Source organism: Onychostruthus taczanowskii, unplaced genomic scaffold (assembly GCF_017590055.1).
Source record: "Onychostruthus taczanowskii isolate IOZ18803 unplaced genomic scaffold, ASM1759005v1 scaffold38, whole genome shotgun sequence".
NCBI lineage: Eukaryota > Metazoa > Chordata > Aves > Passeriformes > Passeridae > Onychostruthus > Onychostruthus taczanowskii.
In genome coordinates this window covers 1403408-1428072 of record NW_024501237.1, presented here as the reverse complement: position 1 = coordinate 1428072, position 24665 = coordinate 1403408, and the positions used below count along the sequence as shown (strand labels likewise).

Sequence of the window (24665 nt, the reverse complement as noted above, 5' to 3'; positions counted from 1 at the left end):
TCTGGTTTGGACCAGTAATTCCCCTGGGCATGTAGACTTTAGCACCTGACTGCATGTAAAAACCACATGCCAAACCTGGGGAAGCAGGCATACAACTTTGACCTAAAATACTTGCTTTCCAGTACTCCTGTTCACTTTCTTGTGTGTTTTTAATGTCTTTTCTGTTTTGTGGGCCTAATTCTGAGTCTTAAAAGGTCAGTGGGTATATTCTTTGGCTTCACACAAGAAAACATGCTCACCTTGCAATGTGCTGGTCTGAGCTATCCATTAACAAGAATAGATGACAGTAAAGCTACAAATCAATGTTGAAAGTTTTTCCTGGGATTATGTATTGTCATCTTGTCATCAACCCCTCGGCTAAGAGTCTGAAACTACAGCTTGGCCAAAGCTGACTTCATGAGAGCTGGTAGCCCTTAATGTTTCAGAGAAAAAATTATTAGGTAAAACCTCCTTTTCTGATGTTTTGGAGGCTGTTCCTCCATGGCTCTTGGGTTTCTGCTGTGACTTTTCAACTGAGATGACTGGCCATGGCAATGCCTCTAGCCCAGGAGCCTTCAGGGTGGAAATCTGAAATGCTGAGCATATGAATGAATATTCACCACTGCTACCAGCACCCCAGTGGCCTCCTGAAGAATCGTGTTTCCTCCCTCAAATGAAAAATTAGCCTCTGGGACATGGGTGAGAGCTGCTTGCATGCCAGGCTTTTTAGGATATTAGCATGAACTTGATAGTGCACCAAGCTGCCTGTGTCCAGTACTCCAGTCTGTTAGGAAAACTGGAGATCCCTGAAAGTGCTACCCAATTCATTTCACCTTAAAACACCTTGTCTATTGCACAGTTCGTTTATTTGTTATAAATCTGCTTTGCTGAAGTAAATGTGTTTTTCATAATATTAATGGTGTTCTCGTTGTTGGAGCCCTCTGCATAAGTCAGATATCTATAAAACAAATTTAGACACCAGTGCTGTAGTTAAGCATTGTTAAGGCAGATCCCTGAGCCAGGATGAATACAGCTATTAGAATTGAGCTTTACAATATATTGACATTTCTACATAAGCAGTAAAGAGTTTAGAAAGGGAGCTGAGCAGCATTTTATATTTTTCAGGGAAACTGCTTTATTTCTGAAAGTAGCTGAATACTGATATTCTTACAAGGCAGTTTTGTCAGCTTCCTAGGATTGGTTTATGTGAAGTATGTTTTTTTTAGCATAGGCATCTTTCTTCTCTTGCTCCTTTCCATCTGTGTCTCTAGGGGTAGAAAGCAAGCCACTGCTAAGTTTGGGGAGAGGAGTGAACTTACTCGAGCTCCAAACCAAGATGTGGCCAAGAGGCTGAAGCCATGCCTACCCTCTGATTTTCAGGAGGGGTCTTGACAGCACATCCATACCCAGGTGCACCAGGACATGCTCAAAGGATGAGAAAGAGCAGCCTTTCTCACTATTTCTGGTGGTTTCAGTGGTCAGTTCTCTTCACAGTTCAGCCTGGTTTCCTCACAGGAACAAGAGTAAATGGAAAAAATAAAGAAAATAGAAGCCAATGCAGTCAGATACTGAGCGGAGCAAATGCCCTGTAGAGAGCAAGCACGTTTGGTGGCTTTGGAGAAGAATTTTGGATTTTAAAACAGGTTTGAAATAGCTAGTGGGTAGCAAGAGGAGGAAATAGATGGGTTTGGTGAAAGGTAAAAGTTTAGATTGTGCTGGCAGGTTTATAATTCCTGATTATGAATGTAACATGTACTGTACAGACACCAGGGCCTGCTGTCAGGTCTCCAGTTCATGTCTGGGAAAGCAATATGATCTGCATGCTAATGAAGTCAGTCCTAACGTGGGTTAGAGGAAGAAGGCTGTGAGCAACTGTAACTCCACCTTTGATATTTTATGGTTTATTCCTTTTCTTCTCTTTAATTTCAGCTGAGCAGCCCACCCTCAGAGTGTGTTTACACTTAAAACGCTGGGCATTGGGGCTGTACAGCTGTACAGTACAGGAATGCGAGAGGCACCTCAAATCCTGAGCCCCAGAGAAGCTGGGGTCAAGGGATAGTGGTGCAAAGGGAGGTTAATTGTAATGCAAAAAGGAACCTTTTTGCTTTTAATCTGCCAAACTGGACAGGAGGAAGTGGGACCAGGCAAATTTTCATCCATCTCTCCCTGACACCCCTTGCACACACGTGTGCTGTGGGGCCAGGGAGCTGATTTCTTGTAGTTCCAGTGGATTGTCTCCTTGGGCTTGATTGTACTGTGGCCTCTTCCTCAAGATAGCAGCATAACACACTCAGGTTCTGAATATTAATACAGAGATCACAGGAGTGTAGCTTGGAAGCACAGAATAGTGAGAATTGAAAAGTCTAATCTGTCCTTTTTGAAAGCTGTCCAATTTCTTTTTTATTTACAGCATTTGAACCATTTCACAAATTGGAAAGCAACTAACCAGCCATTTCACAGGCAGATTATGATATGTTTAAGAAAGTCCAAGGCATTTGTCTGAATGCAATTGGCCATCTTGCTGACTAACATCTAGATTGGAGATATTACACACACAGTTGAACAGAGACTATTTGAAGATGATGGTTTTCTCTTATTAAGTTGTGTTTGTAGCTTGCAACTGAAGAAATGTTTTGGACAGTGGTATAAGCCTGTGGCTGTGCAAAGGACTTGTCACATTGATTGGGTAGATGAGAAAATGCTGGGGCGTGAACAGTTGCTTTATGATTCCTGCGCTCAATTCCATTCTTTGCAAATGCAGAGGTGGAGAACTGCTGGAGAAAGACTGGCTCCATCTGGCACTGCCTCTGCACAGTGCACACAAGTTGTTCGATTAAAGAAGCAGAAGTGCAGGCAAAAAGTGGGAAATGCACATTAGATGAAGCTACATCCGTTGCCATACAGATGGAAAAAATTTGGTTTCCCTCTTACCAGCTACACATTTGCTTGTTCTGCCTAGAAACTAAAAGGTGTGTTTCAGCCTGCGTGGACAGAGCATACATGGTTTAATTAATTAAAAGATTTTAAAGCCCCAAAACCCCAAAAAGCTGGCAATCCGAGCCTCCAGTAAATCTCTTAAAGCTGTGAATATGCAGTGCTCACGTGTCTGCACTCTAATGTGGTCTGAATGAAAAACTGACAGCACCTGTTACTCAAATCAAAAGTGGTTTCTCTAACAATGGGATACTGGGGAATTCCTTCCAGGCTTCTCTTTAATAGAATTTGAAGGGTTCAGGTTGGAAGACAGTGCATAAGATCTGCACCACTGGCTCTGATGGATGTGAATCATGCCAAGGGACAGTGATTGTTTGGGAGGTTAGAAGTTCACTCCATACATCCAGTAATAACATGCAGCTGGTATGTCCTTAAAAAAAAGATTGTATGCTTCTTTTTTTCCCCCTGTGTGAAACAACATGTGGATTGGGGGGGGGGGGGGGGGGGGAAGGAAAATCAGATTTTATACATTCAAATCCAGAAATTCAAAGTAACTGCAACCACATCTGACAGTATTTTTGAGAACTAGAGTGAATTGAAGCTAGAATGCCTAAAAATAACCCTTGAACTGAACTCTAAAAAACTATTAGATTTGTCAGTTTATAATAAATCCTGATCTACTGTCTATTAGATCATCTCTTCTGTAATCTTTTCCTATGGGCATAGTTCTTGTGCATTTCTAAAAGCATTACATCATTATTTTGAAAGAAATGCTCTTTTTTTGTGTGTGTGTCTTGTGCAAAATGGTTCAGGTAAATTTCTGCATTCTGCATTCAGAATCGGTTGCAAAAGTCTGGAACAAGCAATAAGGCTTTAAAACCCTCAGTGGATGGTTGCCAAAGGGTACAAGAGGTTCCAAAAATTTGGATTTGGCAGAGGTCCTGGGCAGGAAACCAGAGATAAAACTTTAGGAACTGTCTTCTGGTAGAAGAGGGCCATGGTGAAGACAACGGGTGATGCTCCTGTGCTGTACCCATTCATCTCCTGGTGCTGCTAGATATGTGCTGTAAAATAACAGTTAAAATTTAGTCTGATGTCTCAGAAGTTGCATATTTTTAGCAGGATCTAGTAATTTCTTGGAGAAGAATGGGTCAGAGAGAAAAAAGAAAGAAGAAAATAAAGAAGTATCTTCTTTTATTCAAATGACAGCTAAATTGGGGACCTGACATTAAGAGCTGTTTGGAGACAGAAAAAGTATTATGTGCTGACACATGCACACCCCCACAAAAGTCCCACAGAAGCATCAAAGTTGATACTTCATGAAAATGCAGTCAGGCTGCTGTTTGGGTTCTTATTTTTTCCAGGCAAAACCTAGAAATTTGCAATAATGCTGAGAATGTTTTTGACAGAACAGCCTTTCTGTAGCAATCTGTAGCAATCCAGCATGTGGAATGAACTGTTGATTGTTGTCAGAAATGCAGAGTTTTGAGTCAAAAGGGCTGCATACTTTTTGCTTGTTGAAAATGAATGCACTCAGTGGCTTTTTAAGTGTATTAACTGTCTTGCTGAGAGTGGTGCTGCAGTGAAAAGGGTGAGCTGGGGCAGTTTGAGTGAGCTTGAGCCCTTTGTGCTGATTTCTCCCACTTTGTCTCTCATTCTCCTTTGTTTATGTTAAATGCTGAGACTGAGACTCAGAGGAAGGTCCCAGCGTGTTAAGTGATTCCAGCTTGAAGTGCCTTGAAACAACTGAGTCTTCACCATGTCTTGGACTGCTGCTGTAGGTTTCCTCTTAGCACAGGAACTCAACATATGGCCCATATCCATTGCAGCATCTGCACAAGCCCAGCAGAGCAGGCATACGTGGGCAGAGTAGCCTTGGGCACCAAAACTGATCCCCTGCTAGGAGAAGTAGGAAAAAAAGAAAATCCAGAAAGTGATTTTGCATTTGTCAGCTGTCCACAAGGGAATGGATCTTCCTTCTCTCAGATGCAGAATCCTCCTCCTCTGCTTTTCCTCGTTCCCTTTTGTTAATTAAGAGGGAGGAAAAGGAAGAGTTGTGTATCATACTTCATGTGCCTTTTTCACAGCACAGGGCTGTGTGCAGTTGTGTTGTTCAAGACAACGTGCCACGTTGAGCACTCTGGGGCCACTACATATGTAATCTTTCCATCAATGGGTTTTGCAAACCTTTTGTCAGTGTCAGTAAATAAAGCTCCACAATCCCAACTTCCCCAAAAGCAGCCTGTGAACTCATGTTCACATGCAGGATTCTGGCTCAGCTTCCCAAAATAATGGCATGTGTGAGCAGAGGGGAGGACTGTTCAGATGTTTGATGTGAGGCCGACTTGGCCTTCGCCTGCAGTAAAAATAAATCATAGCTGCTCTCAAACACGTGGAAGGAGCTGTACATAATTTAGGGGCTAATCTCACCTTGTCGATTTCCTGGCCCACAGCTCTTGAGTGGCACCAGCATGTGGCTTTTGGTCTTCCCGCAGACATTTACCATGAGAATGTTTCGCAGGGTGATGTCTTTAACATAGACTCAGTGTAACTTTGCAGTCCAACAGTGTGTTAATGAGTTGGTGCTGTCTGTGTATGTGCTTCTTTTCATCGTCCTTTTCTGTCACCTCACATGGAGTTCTTCGAAAAAACCACACGAAAACAAAAAGAAAAGGCAAAAGAAAGTGGGAATATATTTACTTTCAAATATTACTGTTTTTCTAGGGAGTTTCAGAAGATGTTCTTTAATGATTTTGAAAATGCCTGTAGAAAATTAATTCCCATGAGATGCACTTATGTGACAGGGAAGAGAAAAACAGCTGTGATAGAATCCTCCAATTGTATTAGGTTTGTGGGGGTTTGTGCTGCTTCTTTCAAGGCATGCCTAAATCTTCTTATTTACTATGTAAATACAACTTGCATCATCTTTCAGTAGAAGAATGATAAAAGGGATGCTGTAAGCAAAGGATATGGTTGCCTAATATGAAAAGGGCAAAACTACAGGGAGGGAGGAAACAGAGGGACCTCCAGGTTCTGTGCTTCTCACAGCCTTCCTGCCTCCTTCAGTGCTTCATTTGCCTTTGTGCAGCAGTAACGTGTGTAAATAATGGAGTCTGGACATGCTCAAGAGGGCACTGGCATTGCTGCTGTTGAGCTGCTGGGTTACTTGTACCTCACTTGGTCCAGCCCTTCTTTAGGTGCAGCGCAGGGGGAGCAGGCAGGGCCTCCTGGCTGCCAGTGCCCCATCCCATCTCCTTGAGCGTCAGGCTCAGGAATGCAGCACTCGCCAGAGAGTGAAATCATCGTGGTTTGCTTGGACCTTGAGCATGGAACTTGGAGTGGAGCCTCTCCTTCCAATTATGTGAGCAAGTGCTGGCTCGTAGCACACAGCCAGCAGGCTGAACCTTTGGATTGTGACCCCAGGGGGACAGCTTGATGGATGTCTCCTGTCATCCCTTACCCTGCCAAAGCCAGTGAGCCTCACCCAGGAAATCCTTTCAACAATTTCTGCTCGAGGGGCACCTAGTTATCTTCATTCATGGGACAGAAAGTGCATGATGTCTCTTATTAAGTATTATTGAGTACACCGGGTCATTGGTTGAAGACTTAGGTGCCAAAATTTAAGAAAAATGAGAGAAAATATAGCAAATAGCCTTTCTTGCAATCAAAGCTGCTTTTGTGATAGGAAAATACTAGTCAGAGTCATTTGGTAAAGCAGTCTCCTATGTCTGGGAGGACCAGGAAGAGGTGAGAGAGCATTTAACCACATTGTGGTTATATGGCATGTGGTGGATTTTCTTCATGGCAAATACAAAGTGCTGGTCACTTATCATGTCACTACTTCAGGAAGGGGGAACAGAGAGAAATTGGGGAAAAGACAGTCCATTATTTATGTGAGATTTTTTCTCTATGAGCAAATCCCTATCATGATTTTCCTTCCACCAAGCAAAAATGTGCCTCCACAAGCCTGAGTTCTGTGTGGAGGTTGGGAAATAAAAGAGGGAAAGGAAAAAAATTTCTGTTTTCTTGCTAGTGAAATGTGCCCTCTATAGAGAAAGGCTCCTCTGGGAGTTGCAATTGCTCCCCTGTGGATGCTGGAAATGTTTTGGGATTTGTTTTTTTTGTGACTGCAGCTTTAATCTGAATGATGGCAAAACTTAGTCTTCTGCTATTACTGCCAGCACTCTAGATAGAGCAGGGAAGAAAAAAGTGAAATATCACTTTGGGGTGTTTCTGGGGAAGAAATGTTTCCACAGCCATAAATTGCTTTCTTGGGAGCACTGAAAATTCCTATCCTAGTGCTGTGCTTCATGGAATCAAAGTCAGCAATCTTGGATCCGTAAGGAATAAAAACTGAGTCTTATCCAAAAACTTCAAGGTCTTGATATGGCAAAGCATGGTAAAAGCAAACAGTAAAATAAAATAATTAAGTTTATACATTCCTAGTTGTAGTAGTGTCGGTGTTTTTTAAAGGTGCTTGTCTTGGAGCAAAAATTGTCTTGTGAAACATTGTCTGAAGAATCCCTCTGCTGAAGCAGTGCTGCTTTCCCCCAAGTTAAAAATTCACATTTTATTGGCAGCCTGAGTTAATCTGGAGGTTTGATCTCTGGTCTGTGCTGTAGGATTCAGGTGCTTTTACACAGGTTGCGGTCTCTTCATGGTTTTGCTTGGATTTGAAAATCATTTATACTTAAATGATCCTGATCCCTTGTTCTTTTCCTCCTTACCAATTAACTTGGTTTTTGAAGCACATGGTTGTGTGAGCAAAATTGGCGAGTGGTGTTTCCTGGTGAAAAACTGGGTGGTGTTAGCATGGTGATCATGATTGCTGGAACTCATTACCAAATTGACTCTTTGAATAATCAAACCTTTGAACTCAGTTCAGTGGTATCCCATCCGTCTCCCTCCGTTAGGCAACTTGGAGGCAGCTCTTTCATGTCGTCTTACAACTTGTCCTATGTAAATGGTGGATGTGTTTATTTTCAAAAGCAGCAAGAAAGCCCAGTGGAACAAGAAAAAAGTTGGAAGAACAAGCCCTCAAAGAGATTTTGACACTGGTGCCAGGGGGTTTATGAAAGATAAAACAGCTCATTTTTTTTATGGCTGAAGGAAAATGCCATTAAATCCCTTGTGCCTATCTGCTACAGTAAAGTTGCCAGAGCTATTCAAAAAACAGCATGCCATGAGATATTCAATGATTTTCAATGAAAACTAGGCTTAAAAAATGCAGATCTCCTGTGTGTGGATCAAGGGGAGCTCCAGGGTGCTCAGTATATGTTTCTATATGCTCACACATGACTGTAAGAGTTATTTTAAACAGGGTTTGCTAGCTTTGACTTTGAAACTGCATCCACTATATCTACTCAGTTCCTTTGTGCGTGGCATAGGTAATTTTGCAGAAGGAAAATAACTTGTTATTGTAAGAGTAAATGGGAAAAATTTTACAGGTTGCTATCTACCAGGCTAATCTATATTATGAAGAAATAAAACATACTTGCATTGTCCTGCTGCAGTAAAAGTGTAATATTTGCTGAAGTTCTCTACAAATTTTAGTCCTCCCTGTAACCTCAGGGGGAAATCATTGCTTGGTGACCTAGTGTAGCTTTGAGCAGAAACTGGAAGAAATTGAAAGAAAATGTCCTGCAGAAAAATGCAGGATCTGCATGTTTTTTGCATTGTATTTTTCAGAGTTCATTTAAACTCAGGGTTCATGGTGAACGGGAGGTGGCAGGAGAAGGCTGGAAAATCTGATCACTGAGTGTTGGAGACCTGTTTTCAGATTAGTGTCCTGGTGCTGAGGTGAATTATTGTAGTCCATTTCCTGTTGCTGGACATGGAGCAGCAGTGACTAATGGCTTTTTGGATGCTGGGAGAGGTGGGATGGTAGTGAGGTGTTACAACATGGAAATTAGAGTGAGAATAGATCAAAACAAGCCTTTTTATACTGCTTTTTTACCTGCATTTCACAGTCAGCCCCAACATTTTCTCAGGCAGGGATTGAGGGGGCAGTTGTGAATATCTGACATTGAACTGGAGTAAAAGTTATATGCTGAGAGAAGCTGCAGGGTGCTTATCTTTGAGAGAGGTAAAGGAGATGGGAGAAGCAAGCTTTTCCACAAGCTGTGTGTGACATGGCATGACGGGGTGATGGGGGAGCAGCTGGGGGCAGCCTGCTTCAGTTTCCCCACCTGATATTTCAGGCCAAGCCATAGACAGATCCCTGTGAAACTCCACTTTGTTCTAGCCCCTTGGTCTAAATAAGAGGTTAAATAAGGTAATTGTGAGGTGGGCATCCCTCAGTATTCCCCACACACTCAGTACCTGGTGCAGCTATTGCAGGATGGACAGTGGGTTAATGCACTTCTAAAGCATGTTCCCCACCTCTTGCTGCTTGACTGCTCATTGCAGGTTTTCAATGAATCAGCCCACTGAGCATTATATCTTGAGGATCTGGCTGGGCTGGCATGCTTTTTGGCTTGTGTCATGTGGCCTCCAGATCATGGGGCTGGGCGTTGCTCTTGGGATGGTGCAGCAAAGCACAAACCTCAGAGAAAATTGATGGCTTGCTCCAGAGTGCAGCCTTGTGTTCATCCCTCTGTGCACTTTGGATTTTGGGAATGGATTTGTGGTTTGGTTTTGGGTTTTGTTGGTTTTTGTTTCTTTTTTTATTACACCATGGAAAACGTTTTTCTGTCCAAACCAGCTGGGTCTTCAGCAACACTTAACAAGTAAAAGCACTTCTCTGCTAGGTGTTCCCTAAAATATGGGAAATGAGATTTTTATATTAAAATGCCAGGAAGAAAAATGGTGAGGGCATAAAGTGCTGCTTTATTTTCATCTGATGCTAGTGCTTTTGGAAAATCAGTTGTGCTCCAGTGATCATTACCCCCCTGTGTGCTTCTCTCACTGTTTGCTCCAGCTTCTGTCTGAACAGAAAGCCTTTCTTTAGTCGCAGCTCCAGTTACACCCTGCAGGGCCCTGGAATCATCAGAGGGGACATCCTCAGGACCTAGGCTTGAGTCCTGTTCCCTTCCTCTTTGTAACCAGCCCTGCCTTGGTTTCAGGAGTGTCAACATCGGGGGCTCTGGGCCCGGGGAGCACCCCTGCCAGCACCACGCCGCGGGTGGCCACCAGCACCACGGGCCGCAGCACCACCACGTCAGCCTCGGGCAGGAGGAACAGGAGCACCAGCACGCCGTCCCCCATGGCCGACGTCCCCGAGGAAATGACCACGCACCTGCCGCCCGCCTCCTCCCAGCTGCCGCCGGCCGGGGCCGAGAGCTGCGACCCCACAGAAGCACGCGACATTATGTGGTCCCGGACTCGGCAGGGCCAGCTGGCGAAGCAGCCATGTCCCTTGGGCTCCATAGGTGAGTCAAGGGGTGGCTTCACTTCCTATTACACCTTGTCGGTGTGCAGCCAGTACTAAAAAGCTTTTGTGAATGTGCTGGAAGAGCCTCTGCTTCCAGCAGTTGTGTACGACGCGCCTTACCTGGTTTTGCCTGTATTTGTAGCCCCTGGGCTCACTGACTGATGTGCTGGTGGCTAATTCTTTGCTTGTTTTGGGAAGAGAGGGGGCAGGGGAGGAAATCAACAAAACTTGTACTTTGAAGATCCTGAACCAGTGTGAGTGATTTTTTTTAAACTGCAGCCAGCATCCAGTATGATCAGCTGGGAAAGTGGGGGGAGAACAAAGCCAAATCTTTCAAAGTGGTTTATTGCTTATTGGATTTTGCTCCTTTTCTTCTGCTCTTCCCACAATTGTTTTCTTGAAAAATGTTGCTTTTGGAAATTTTCTGTTCAATTTGAAACATAATCGCATTAAGAATGGGTTTTGGCATACGGTTCAGTTTGCTGTGTTTTAACAAATGCAGTTTTCTAAAAATAATTATTTTTCATGCTAGTCTTGGTGTCCAGCCCCAAAAGTTCTCTTTCAAAGAAGAAATCTTAAAAGTGGAGGAAATTGCCTGAAAATGAGGGCTGAAGGGATCTGGATTGCAGAGCAGAGACTCTGTGTTTATTCTCCACTCCTGGAGAGCCATTCACACCTATGTATATGAGTACTGACTCAGTCTGGAATTTGGTGAGGACAGACTGATAAAATATATGTTAAAGTATGAGGAGTATGGAAAGGCATCAGGGGTGAGACTAGGTAAAGAACATTTTTGCTGTCTTTTCCAGCCCTGCTTGGTAAAATTAATGCAAAAAGTATGATTCCCAGAGAGGGGAAAGGATAGTCTGAACCAAAGTTGTAAAAAGGAAAATAAGATGGAAAATGAAGACTGGATGCAGGGAGTCCTTTCCTAAGCACAAGTGCTAAGGACATGATGAAAATAACTAAGGAAAAGATAATAGCCCAACTTATGGATAGGGGATGGCCAATGAGCCTTTCCCATCTCCAATTTCAGTGATTCACACTACTTGTTAAAAGCTGTGATACATTAGCAGTGATGCACTTCTCTTTGTCTGAAAGGGTCTAAGGCATTTTGCTGTCTTTTCCAGCAGGGATTGGGCAGCTCTTCCCTAACAAAACTCTCCTCTAAAGTCCCTCTTGACAGCGGGGGGCTGACAGTAAGCCCCAGCATTATATCTTGGCGTTTGTAGAGTTCAAACTTTTGTGTGTTTCCACCCAAATGTTGATGATTCAGAGCCATAAAATCTTCACAGAGCAGCAAGGAAGATGAAGCACAGGGTCTGATCCCAAATCACCAGTGGTGGGGCAGAGCACTCAAGGTGCTGGCTCAGTGTTTGAGATCTACTTCTCATTTCTTAGTAGCTGGCAGCTTTCCTGCAAGTCCTCTGTCTGTAATTACTGTTTGCCAAATTGGAAATAATATTCCTGCACAACATCGTAGGTCTTTTGTGTCTTAGGGCCCTTAAAGGACCAAGATGATGGAAGACTAGGACACTGAGATGACTCAGAAGTGTGCTACTCAAGACCAGAGCACTAATAAGCTCCCAGAAGCCTTTGACACAGGGTGCTAGGGGGAAAATGCAACCAGTTGCACTGAACACAGCAACTTTCCCATTACAGGTGTTGCAACTTTCCGGTGTCTCGCACCTGACGGTATCTGGGAACCCCAAGGACCTGATCTTAGCAACTGCTCTTCACCCTGGATCAACCACATCACTCAAAAGGTAAAACCCATGTGTTGACCACTCTGAGTCTGCACAGTGAGCTTGTTCAGCTCCCTGGTTTTCTTACACAAGGAACCAAAAAGGATCAACAGTCCACATAAAGCATGAACTATGTGTAGTAGCCAAGAATTTCAAGGAGAAAGTAAGTGTCTCATGGAAATTAAAGCAGAGAGGGTAAGGGAAGGCAAAGGAGAAGGACTGAAGAGTGGAATTAAACTAGAGTGAATGACATTTCTTGTTCGTGGCAAGAAGAGGGAGGAGGAGGTGGGTGGACATATGGAAAGTACTGAGTTGTTGAAAAAGGAAACGCCCTTTCATGCGTCCTCAAGGATTTTTTCATGTCACGCAAGCACAGGATAAACCCCATAGTTAAGAAATCTTTACCAAAGAAAGGCAGGCTCAATGTGAAATGTTTGGTTTGTGCCTCTGACTTTCTGTTTTTAACTTCTGCCCAAATTATAAAAGAACTGGTGGAATAGAAAACAATGCTGCAGTAATGCTTATCTTTTGACTCTTAAGTCCCATGATGAATGTTTTCTAGCACTTCATCATTTATCAGTGTTAAAAGTGCATTAACATGTGACAATAGAAGTTCAAGACAAGCAGAGCTTATTTGGTAGCAATATGTTGAGCATTTTTGTTATTAATGCACAGTGGTGCTTTCAGCTGATTTCATTACAAACAGAGACCAGATGTGTGTTTATGCCACAGAGTCTGTGGGCTGAATCTTTATGATAGCAATTTGTGGGGATTTATTCACTCCTTTAGTCAGAGTGAGCAAGTCCTGGTGTTGCAAGTGAGCTGTGCTGCTGCACAATAGTGACACAGAACTCTGGTCAGTGGGATGGGATCACCCAAACGACAAGACTCTTGAACATTCTTCTCTCTGCCCCCCATCTAAACTGAGACCTAATAATCTGTGAATTGCTAGCACCGGTCATCCCTGTCTTGCTTCGTCTGTGCTTGCACTCAGCCCTCCACAAAAGAAAAACATCAATTAATGTGGGGCTGCTGTGATATGGCACAGCCACTACAAAGCCCATGGTCCTTCTGTCCCTCTCCTGCCGTACACCCAGTGAGCTGAGGAACACAGGCTGCCTTTGCTGGCATTAGCAGCTGTGTGCAGCTCTTGTTTATGACCTACGTGCTTACCCTGGAGGGGTTAACATTACTTACTCCAGCCATAATTCACCCAGGCAGCTGGGAGACCTCTTGCTGCTTGGTGAAGATGACTAGGCCGTTAGCCATTAGCAGAGGGAAATAATAGCCTGCACTGATGAAATCTCCATCAAGGTTAGGCTTATTTTATTTGAAACCCTAGCTATCATTTGCGTAACAAATGGGCCCCATTTAATTTGTTACGTGCTTTCAAAGCAGGCTAAAATTGAACAGGCAAGTTTTCAGAAATGCCCAGCAGGTTACAACTGGGACTAGATTTTTTTTTTTTTTTTAAGGAATTTAATTATGTTCAGCATTGAATACCTTCTACCAGTTGGTAGAAACGACTTGGTGAATCTATGAGATGACCCTGGATCTAAGTTTTTTGCGTGAGTGGGAATTCATTGGGATCTTGAGATATGTGACCCAACCTCAATGACAGCTGTTACAAAACATCAAGACTTTTCAGGAGTGACTTTTGCAGGGAAAGCCTTGCAAGGCTTGCTTAGGGGTTTGTGTTGGGGGTTGCAGTCATTGAAACATTTATATTGGAAAATACTTCTGAGATCATTAGGTCCAACTATTCACCCAGCACATGCCACTAATCCATGTCCCTAAGTGCCATGTCTGTCGCCCTGATTTTATAAGACTTTGTTAAGCCTTCTGATGTTTGCATTCTTTCAACAAACTTTCTCACACACAGTTCTGTAAATAACCTATGTTTTGCATTCTTTCATGGAGGTGGAGAGAATTGATGGACCCTTGGTCTGTCCAGTGGCATTGGAGAGGTGGCACTGTCACCCTCCAATCCACTGTCACCTTTGGAAAACTATAAATGTTGAAGTCAGAAAATAAAGTTCTTCTTCTTCTTCCTTTTTGTTCCCCTCGAGAGCAGCAGTGTCTGTGTCATCATTTCGTGCCGTATCACAACAATGTCTACACGTGTTTTAAATCCCTCCAGGAATAGTGACTCAACCACTTCCCTGGGCAGTCTGTTCCAATGCTGATCACTTTCTGTGAAGAAACTTTTCTTAACATCCAATATAAACCTTTCCTGGTGCAACCTCAAGTGGTTTCTTCTTGTCCTGTCATTTCTTACGAAGAGTAGACTAACACTCACCTTGCTGCACCTTGTTTCAAATAGTTGTAAAGAGGGATAAGGTTCCCCTGAGCCTCCTTTTCTCTGGGCTAAACAGCCTCAGCTGCCTGAGCAGCTCCTCAGAAGCCTTGTGCTCCACACCTTTCCCCAGCTCTGTTGCCCTTCTCTGGACTTTCTCCAGCACATTAATGTCCTGCTTGTAGTGAGAGGCCCAGAAGTGGACACAGCACTCTGGGTGTGGCCTCACCAGTGCCTGGTACAGGGGGACAATCACTGCCCTGGACCTGCTGGCCACTCTGTTTCTGAAACAGGCCAGGATGCCATTGGCCTTCTTGGCCACCTGGGCACACATCTGGCTCTCCTTTTCTGCTGGGCAGCTTTCCAGTTACCCTTCCCCAGCCTGTAGCGCTACATGGCATTGTTGTGACCCAAGGGCAGGACCTGCACTTGACCTTATTGAACCTCATACCATTGGCCTTGACCTATTGATCCAGCCTGTCCAGATCCTGCACATGCCACGTGAGGGCTCTTAGCATGATCTGCTCCATGAGATTGCATCATATTTTTCAACTTCCAGTGCACTAGGACACCCCCAGTTAGCCAGGACTGCTGATAAATGATGGGAAGTGGCTCCGTAAGTTCTTCTGCCAGTTCCCTCAGTACTCTTTGGTGGACCTCATCCAGCCCCATAGACCTGTGGATGTGTAAATGGTGTATCAGGTCACTGACCGTTTTTTTTCCTGGATTATGGGGGTTGTCATCTGCTCCCCATCACTGTCTTCCAGCTCTGGGTGCTGGGTATCCTGAGGACAACCTGGGTACCATGGTCTTTCTGTTAAAGACTGAGCCAAAGAAGGCATTAACTACCACCTCAACTGTTTCCTCATTCTTTGTCATTATATTTCCCTCATATCCATTTTTTATTGTCTTTTATGGCAGCAGACAGGCAAAGTTCTAGTTGACTTCAGCCCTGCTAATTTTCTTCCTGTATAACCTCACAACATGCTTGTAGTCCTCCTTTGTTACCCGTCCTTTCTCCAGAGGCCATAAGCTCTCCTTATTTTTTTTTCTTATTCTAGCCAAAGCTCTCTGTTCAGCCAGGTCAGTCTTATTCCCCACCAGCTTATCTTTTTCCACATGGGTATGTCCTGCCTTTAAGATCCAGTAGGATCCTTACACTAAATACAGTTTTAAATTACATATGAAATAACCATTTGGTTTCCCTGCCCAAGCAAGAGGCTTGAAAATCATCACTGCACTTAAAGATGGAGAACTGAATCATCCATAAATCAAGCACTGGTTTCTAACATCCCTGCTGCGAATGGGATGCTTCCCAAAGCTTGCAGATTTGCTCCGATGCCTCTCTGAAGATGAAAAAAGAGCCTTCTGCCTCTAAGTCAAGCCAGCTTCTCTTCCTTCTGCTGTGGGGACAGCTAGAGGGAGCAGTAAGCCAGCTGTGCTGTGAGGACAGGGCTGGTTACACCCTGCAGCTCAGCTCCCCTGCATCCCCAGCTCTCCTGGTCACTCAGCCCACTGCAGCTGCAGCACAGCTGACAAAACGGGTAAAAATACTTCTTTGTCAGCCAGGGCTCATACCTGCTCAGCGTGTCTTCATTCCTAGTCTGCTTTGTCTCCCAAAAATCTGACATCTGCAGGATGCTCAGGAAGAATGGTGATGGGTCCCCTGGAGGGATTTCAGCCAAGCCAGAAAGGATGGTAGGGAAATGCTGTGCTTGCTTTCAAATCTGTGTAGTGAAGTAAGAATGATTACTTACTTCTTCTCTTTCTCCTGCTGTGCTCAGACTGTAGATTGGGTGTTTGCCTGCTTGCATCATGGTATTAGGTTTTACAGCCGTTTCCTAGCTTCCATTAGAGTTATTGTGCTTGATGGAAGATCAGAACAAATGTTCTCCTCAGCAATTCATTGGCCTCCTGACATTTACTTTAACTTTATTGTTGGTGCCTACCATGCCCTCGTAACGGAGCGGGAGAATGAACTTGCCAGTGCGATTGAATTATGCACTGCTACCTGGGTTATTTCTAGAGTCAAGCAGTAACAGGAAGCAAAAAGGTCAGCTTTGGATACATTGCATCATCCTGATCATGAGGTCACACGTTCAGTCTCAGCCTGTTTGTTTTGCCTCTTGCTTTCATCAGTGCCATCCTTAGCGCAGCATGTGACTTGCTTGAAGGCGTCTCTCCCTTGCTGCAGCTTTCAGCTGTGAGTGCTGCCTGGGAGGACAGGCACTGCCATGCTCAGCTTCAAACCTCTGGAAGAGAGGAGGCCTCTTTTGTAGCAGAACAGAAATTTTGCCCTTCACAAATGCACAGAAAGCCTCAGTCTCTAAATCTAAAGCCTCAGTCTCTAAATCTAAAGCACGTGCCACCCATGCCCTCCTGAGTGGCCTGACTGCTCCCAAAGAGCAGGTGAACCTTAGGATTCGTAGCACCTCCCTGAGGTCTTGTAGATCTGCTTGGATGTGTGTTACAGGGAGAGTGAGATTTTCTGGGGGACATCCCCACATCGTTGTGTCCAAGTCTGAGGGTGCAGTTGCAGTCCTGATGACAGCACAATGAAATCCGTCATCCACGTTGCTTTTGGCAGTCTGCTTTCAGAGCACCGTCATCAATTGGATGGAGCAGATGCCACAGAGGGTGGCTTATTAAAGGGTCATTAAATGCAGTTTGAGTTGGTTGAGTACCATAGTTTCAAAGCCACTTTTTCAGTGTTCTCTGGGTCTGCTGTACTCTGCATGGAGAGCATTGTCTCTTCTCCCAGGCAGCTGGCAAAAGGACAAGAGGATGCAAGCTATGCCAGGGGAGGTTTAAGTTTTTGCATCGGGCGGCATTTCTGCGTAGAAAGGGTGATTGGGCATTGGATTGGGCTGCCCAGGGAGGTGGTGGAATCACTGTGTCTGGCGATGTTTAAGGAAAGGCTGAATGTGGTACTCAATGCCATGGTCTAGCTGACATTTTGGTGTTTGGTCATAGGTTGGACTTGGTAATTTTAGAGGTTTTTTTCCAACCTAAATGATTCTGTTATTCAGAAATAAAAAAGGAAAGGATGGTAGATATGCTCTGACTCTTTTCTGTGAATGCACACATGTATATTGAAATTCCTGCCAGGGAAGGAAAAATGCCATGAAAGCTTTGCAGTGTCAGAAGTTAGACCACAGCCCCTCTTACAGGCTTGCTATCTGACTGCTGGGAGCTAATGGTGCCTGGTGAAACCTGTCAGATGTTTGTTCCTCCAGAAAACAGCATCAACTTTGTGGTCTTTCCAGCTGACCAGTCCATCTGTATGTTACTGTTTTTAAAAACCCTAGTTCAGTCTTTGATGCCATCTTTTTATTTTTATATCAGTTTGCCTCTTCAGAAGGCTGCAGGAAAATACTTTTGCCTTTATGACTACTGGTGTTTTAGTTCATTTGCTCACATATCAGCATATTTCTTATTTCTTCTGAATTTTCCTTCCTAAATATTTATCTTTTTGCAATTTCTTTCATTTTTATTCTACTGTCCTGTTCTGCATCAGAGTTTCTTCTGAGAAAGGTAGGGCTGAAACAGCAAGCACTGCGGCAAGAAAGTCTTTGTCTTTCCAGACAAAACTCCCTGCTTCTGTTTGTTGGCATATATGAAACAGGCAGGAGAATATGTCCTCTCCAAAGACTATTATTTCACACTCCTTTCCCTCATAAAAAGGTGCAAGATAGTGGCACAAACTTGGAAAATGCTAGCAGAGTGTTACACAGAGGGATTTCAGGTGTGCCAGTGATCATTTGTGAATCTGGCCTGAATCCTGTCTTCCCAAATGGAGGAGGGGAGCAATTTTTTTGGCAGACCTATAAAACTGTGTTTTGTATGTTGTATTTTGGCATTATTGGCAAGAAACATGCTTTCACTCCTTTAAATTAGCATTCCGAGACTGGTTTTAATCTGTTTATAAAAGGTAAGAAAAAATAGGCCAAAAAACCACAGAAAACAAAAAATCTGGTTTCAAATTTGGTTTGAACAGGTTTTCTTTTATCCCAGAATCCTATTTAGATTTTAAATTTAATTTTTTCCTAATCAGGGTGGAAAATATTAAAAAGTAGCATCATATCAGGGAGAGATGTATTATTTTTAATTCCCTTTATTGTTCTCAAGCCTCACAGTAGAAGGGTTGGATACTTACGCATTTTTTCCCTGCTTCTTCCTTGCCTCAGAATATCGGCTTGAGACATGGAGAGCCTCCAGGGGTTGTTCCTGTATTCATCTGTAACTATGTCAGTGTTTGGGTTAAAGAGTATTACATGTTTTGGAAGAAATAACATAAAGAGCTCATCTTTCATGCAGCAATAAGGAAGAGAAAGAAGTGGAGAAGTAATTTATAGAAAGGAAGTAAGTTAGTAATGCATCCTCTTGGGTAGCAGTAAGCTTTGCTGAGCATTACATAGAATTGACCCAAAAAAAGAAGAAAAGGATTCAGTCCTGTTGTTACAAGAGACCAGATTTTAGCCATGGAATATTCAGCCAGCATGTGGGACTCATAAGAGAAGTTGGGTTTGACAACACTGCATAGGAGACACTTCAATTTCAGCTGAAAAAACTCAAAAGAACTGGGGAAATCAGGATTAATGTGTCACACAGCCATCATTCCAGACATCCCTCTCATGCCAGAGTGGAAAGAGTGTCTTAGCACTGCTGTAGTGACTTGTAGCTGCACGTTCTGTGTGACCATGTGTAGGTGTGGAATTGTCAGCCCTAGGATGTAGTTTCATTACCTGCCAGCCAAAAATATTTTCCCAGAAGAATGGCCCATATGTGTTTTCAGGAAACCTGGGTGTGTAAGATAACTTTGGATAAATATTTCTGTGTCCCAGGAGTTCACAGACTCTGAGCTTTAGTTTGCCTTTTTCTCGGGCGTTTCTTCCATTGCTGCCTATTTTTTATGTTGCTTATTTGGCCACAGTATAATTCCTCAGATTTACAGTTTTTAGGGTCAGTCCAAGAGAAAAGGAAAAGGGTTAATTAGTGACCAGCCTTTATCACTTTTGCAGACAGATAGGAGCAGCAGCAGCCTGCAGGGAAAGAAAACTCTTGTGTTTGCCTTTATAGCAGCTGAGCTGCTTTTCTCTGAGTGTGCCAGTTTGCATAGGTCCAAGGGAAAATGTGAACATCAAATATTGGGTAGTTTTTGGTTTTACTGTGGTGTATCTGTAAAAAATATCTTGAATTCCCTCAGTTTTCTGCAGAGCTTACACAAACACAATGTGTCATGATACATGCTAAGCTTCAGCAATGAACTGCAGGAAAATGTTGAAATTGATTTCTTTATGTAAAGGGATTTGATGCAGTCATTCTTTGAAGTTCTGAGAACCAACAGCAGAGGTCAAAATTCAGCCTCTGTGCTGATGTGTGCCTTCCTTCAGCTGCTTAGGAGAGCAGGCAGCTGTAAGACTAGGATCTGGTTTCTATGGCATTAGTCTTCTGTGTAACAAGAAAGAAATAATTCAGTTTTTGAATATATCTTATCATTGCTCTAATGGGAAGAACAACACATTATCTCCTTTATTTATCTTCTCTGTATCATCATATGCGTTAATTCCCTGAAGACGAGTATATGAACATCTTGAGTTAGATTTCATTAAATCAGATTGGCTTTTGCTGTCAAATTGATGGAAGTAAGTTATTCATTTATAACTCAGCTAATTGATTTACAGAGAGGTAGAAGCTCAGCCTGTAATCTTTCCTTTTGCTTTTATAATAAGCACCCGAAAGTGAGGGAACAAGAGAAACATCTGATTTCTAGCTGTTGGTAGATAAGACAATTGAAAATTCATATGAAAAGCACAGCAGAGTTTTCCATTGAGTCTGACAGAGAAGTGGGAACTTCATTTATGTGTCATCCTGTATAATTTCTCCTTGTCCCAGGCATATTCCACATGGATTTGCATTCCAGATCACAGACTGGTAGATAATGAGTAGAAGACCAGAAACCTGCAGTGGTATTTTTGTAGTGGGCTGCTCATGGAAAGGAGATGTGGCAAGCTGCCCTGTCCCAAATCCTCATGGCACAGAAGAGGAAGGGGGTACCAGATAGGGTGAGCAAAGCAGAACAAGAAAGGGGAAGAAGCACAGAGAAAAAGTGAGAGTTTTCCAAATAATTACACAGTGAATTTCCCTGCAGGTTATTTGTGAGTTTTGTGGCTCAACTAGATGATACAAGTCTTTCAGTAGAAGATTCAGCCAACCCTCATGCTGGCTTTTCCCTTCTAGTGGATCTCTGCTTGAGCCTTTTGCTCTAGAGTTAGGATGCTTTTACATGTGCTGAGAGTCACTAGCCTCATTTTCAGTGGCTAGTGTGGCAAGTGATGCTAAGTGATAAATTAGCTCCTGATTATTAAATCAATAAGATGGAAATAGTGAACTTTTTGCTCTGCTTTCTCTGGGTTACTTCATCTATTGTTGATCCTTTTACAAGGAACTCCTCTGTGTGGAAGCTGTAACAAAAATCATCTCATAAAATTCTGGAATCAGAAACTGTTTTTTCTTGATAGGAGAGGCTATTTACATTGTTTTTTTTCAAGTGGCACAGTAAGCCAATGAGACAAGCTAATTAAAGCCTTCCTTAGCATGGAGAACCCATGGAAAACAGTGCCCAGTGAGAAGAAATTGTTGAAGCCACTCTGGTTGACTGGAAAAACCATACTCAAAAAACTATTCATGGTCAAACTACAAAGACTCTTGTTGTAGTTGACTTTTTGGGCAATTCTTCTATTCCTTCTTCCTTCTCCTCCTTCTCTTTTTTTCTTCTTTTTGAGGGGAGTTGAGCTGGTTAACGATGTGGGGCTGGAAGGCACTGGAGTGACATGTCACTGGCAGCTGGGGACAACCTTTCCCTCTGCTTTCTGCCCCGCAGATGAGGTCGGGGGAGATGGCTGCCAACATCGCGCGGGAGCTGGCGGAGCACACCAGGAACCACCTGTACGCCGGGGACATCGCCTACTCCGTGTCCGCCATGGTCCAGCTTGTCAACCTGCTGGACGTGCAGCTCCGCAACCTGACTCCCGGCGGGAAGGACAGCGCCGCGCGCAGCTTGAATAAGGTGGGAACGACGGGGACTTTTCAGTCATAGCCTGTCATTTAGCCCCAGAAGCACCTTAACTGCATTGCAACAGTGTGGTTTCTGTGCCCACGGTTTAAGAAGAGTTATTAGTCCTTTTGTCATTTCCAGAAGTAAGTGGAATTGCTACATAGTGCTAAAGGTGCCAGGAGTTTCCAGTTGTGGGCGGAAACATGAGCTGTGGACTCTGTAAGGACACATTTAAAGCTGAAGGTTTCCTTAGTGGAAGGCCCTCTTCATCATGAATCTCATGTAAACACATGGGATAGGATTTACCTAGGATTATGACAGTGAATTGTGTGGGCCTGGTTGTCAGGACAAAGATCAGCTGCACCCCAGTGTCTATGAGCACATGGTTATATTGGCCACCCAGTTAAAAGAAGACACAGAATTTTGTTCTCAGCTGCATATCAGACTCTGACAGTTCTGGCTTTCATGTAAGCATGAACAGAACTTGGTCCCAAGATTATATGAGGAATAAGTAATCCCAGCTAAACCTAAAATTTCTTAGGTGTTTTATGAAGAAAAAATGCTTTTCAGAGATGTAATGTGGTCTTTTTTCTTGTAAGTTGTTATCGTAGACTGATGCTGTTTTAAATGCAAAGGGCTTCAGGATTGTTTGAGATTTCAGTTGCATGGGAGCTGAACTCCTGCATCTCATGTGCTTTGCATGTTCTGTGAATTGGTTTATCCTGATGCTTTTAATTAGCACTGCTTCCAGCCATTTTATAACAACATAGGTGATAATTGTATTAACTGTTACATCAGCATAACATTATTTGTTATAATCGTACCCTGGTTCTTTGTTGAAATGATGGTGATGTCTGACAATATTAGGTAAAGCCAGCAATTAATGTCACTTACTAACGGGTTTCATGGTTGTAGTCTGCTTGTTCTTCTGGGCGCATCCCAGCCACACCCAACATTTTGTCAATTCAGCTTTGCAACCACATATTTTTCATCTTTGTTTTTATCTCACCTTAGGATATTTGTTTCGGTCACATGACATGGGGCTGTATCATGGGGACAGGAATGAGTTACTGAGGGGAGGGGAAGGCTGGCCAAGGCAGAGCTCCTCGGCTCAGCTGTCACTTCTGGGGTCCCCACTGCAGGTTTCTTCCCCCTGCCATCAGCATTGCACAAGCAAGACATACAAATCAATTGCATTCCACATTAAAATTCTGGACCACGTGAAGTCCTGCAAAACAGCGATGCGACTCAGTGATCCAAATGACAGGCTCAGTAATTTACTTGCTCTCATTCCCCACTTAATTCTTTAGAAGAGCAACTGCTCTGTGTTCATTTAAGAATGCATGAATTCAACTTGGAAGTAGTATTGGGCAAACAAAAGGCAGCAGAGTTACTGCTCCATTTTCCCCTTCACTGATCAAGAGTATTTAAAAAAAAAATAGGAAAAAAGTAATTTGCAAAGAATTTTGTTTAGTGCTGTTTAGTCAGAAAGAAGAAATAAAGTAAGCACTAGCTATTAAATATCCTTTTAATCATTAAAGGAAATGTGCTGGGGATCTGAAAGTAATCACCTGTGCTCTTTTGTGCTGGTGGGTTTTTTACAAGCTGATGTACAACGAATTGAAATAAACTGGCATAATCAGAATTTTTAAAAGCCGTCATCTTTCAGGAACCACTTTTCTGTCACTAAAAGCTTTATGCTTTCCACTGGATCAGGCTTAATTAAGGGGATAATTGTTCCATTTCAGACTGGGAAGACCCCCGAGTGGATAGCTCTGTAATTTTCAGCAAGGCTTTCTTTGATCTCCATTTGTTTCTGTAAAGTTTTCATACTGGCCAGATTTACCCAGAGGAAGATTTCTAATGTTCCGAATTGATGAATTAGAAATTGAAATTAGGCATTGCATGATACCTGGGTGTATTTTGTTTATTTCAGAGCCTCAAAACTCTCGAGGACAAATTTGGCTCTCAGCTGCGCTAATGGGATGGCACTGCTGTGTGTTGAGAGCACAAGTTGTCCTGAATCTCTGTTGATGTGCAATTTCCAACCAGGCACATCAGCAAAAAACAAACCCAGCCAAGCCAGTGGCTCTGAACAGCCTGGTTTTCTGAGCTTTCATTGCAGTGATGCAGATCTCACCAATTCCAGCTCACTGCTGCAGAATGCCTGCCAAGCCCCAGGTCTGTCAGGATGGGTCTGTACAGGTCCAGGCTGTATCAGGATGCAGTCCTGCACAAGTCTTGCTCCCTGGGGTTGGTCCTGCTCTTCTGAAGTTTGGTTATATTTCACTGTGGCATCAGCACTGTCTGACTGCAGAGCCCACGCTCCTCTTATGCAAATAATCATCAGCCCCATCCTTTTCAACCTTGTTTGACATGGAAATGTCACGTGTGATCTCCAAGCTGTAAGGGAAACATCATGTCTTGAGTATCTCTACTAGACTTCAGAGTCTTCTACCATCTAACAGTTGCTCTTGCAAAGTTGTCAGTCTGTGCTGCACTTTACTGAAAAAGGACTAACCCACATTTCTGGAGCCAGTCCTTCCAGTTTTCCACTGCTGACTAACTCACGCTCATTCCTTTAGTTTGGTTGGTTTTTCAGGAGCTGTTTAAGAGAGAAATGAGGGGTTTTTCACGGGCAGTTTCTTCTTTTTTTTTTCCCTTGTTCTGTCACTAACTTGTTTTTTCTATTCCGTCTTTAATCTGCTCTCTTTATGGACTCAGCTTCAGAAAAGGGAGCGCTCTTGCAGGGCCTATGTCCAGGTATTTTTTGTGTTTTTAATACACGTGTCCAGTTGTTTGACTGAATGACTGTGAAGTGGGTCTTGTCTCTGTGAATAATCTGATTATTACCACCTTTGTGGCAGCAAGTTCTAAGGTTAAGGTTACAGGATAATAATGTAATTTTTTACCTCACCGACCTGTCCCATTGCTCTCAGACTTGACAAAAATTTGGGACAAAATCTCTGAACCAGAAAGTGGAAAAAAACAAAAGAGAGATCTGACAAGTTTCATCTGGCCATCTGAATGAGCAGGACAGTACGGAGATGCGCAAGTAAAGAATGCAAAACTGCTGCTCACAGAGATGTCTCCAGACCAGCTGTATTTTGCTTACAGCATGTAATTCATGCTACTGCCACCTGCATTTCCTTAGTTTTCCTTCTTCTCCTGTTGCACTTCTAAATTCAGAAAAGTTCAAAGTGGCAGCACTCAGCATGAGGGAGGAGGTGGGATTGGAATGAAATGCAGAGTGTCTCGCAGAGAGATGTTGGAAGGAGGAGA

The 24665-nt window shown here is 43.3% G+C and overlaps 1 protein-coding gene across 1 annotated transcript in view; it reads left to right on the top strand.

The window, feature by feature from the left end:
* ADGRL3 (adhesion G protein-coupled receptor L3) overlaps positions 1-24665 on the top strand; it is a 318746-nt gene that overhangs the window by 213736 nt on the left and 80345 nt on the right. The window contains exons 8-11 of the mRNA XM_041412143.1: positions 9978-10283; positions 11948-12051; positions 21210-21395; positions 24108-24146. Coding sequence (XP_041268077.1) covers positions 9978-10283; positions 11948-12051; positions 21210-21395; positions 24108-24146 — 635 coding nt within the window. The remainder of the gene's footprint in view (positions 1-9977; positions 10284-11947; positions 12052-21209; positions 21396-24107; positions 24147-24665) is intronic.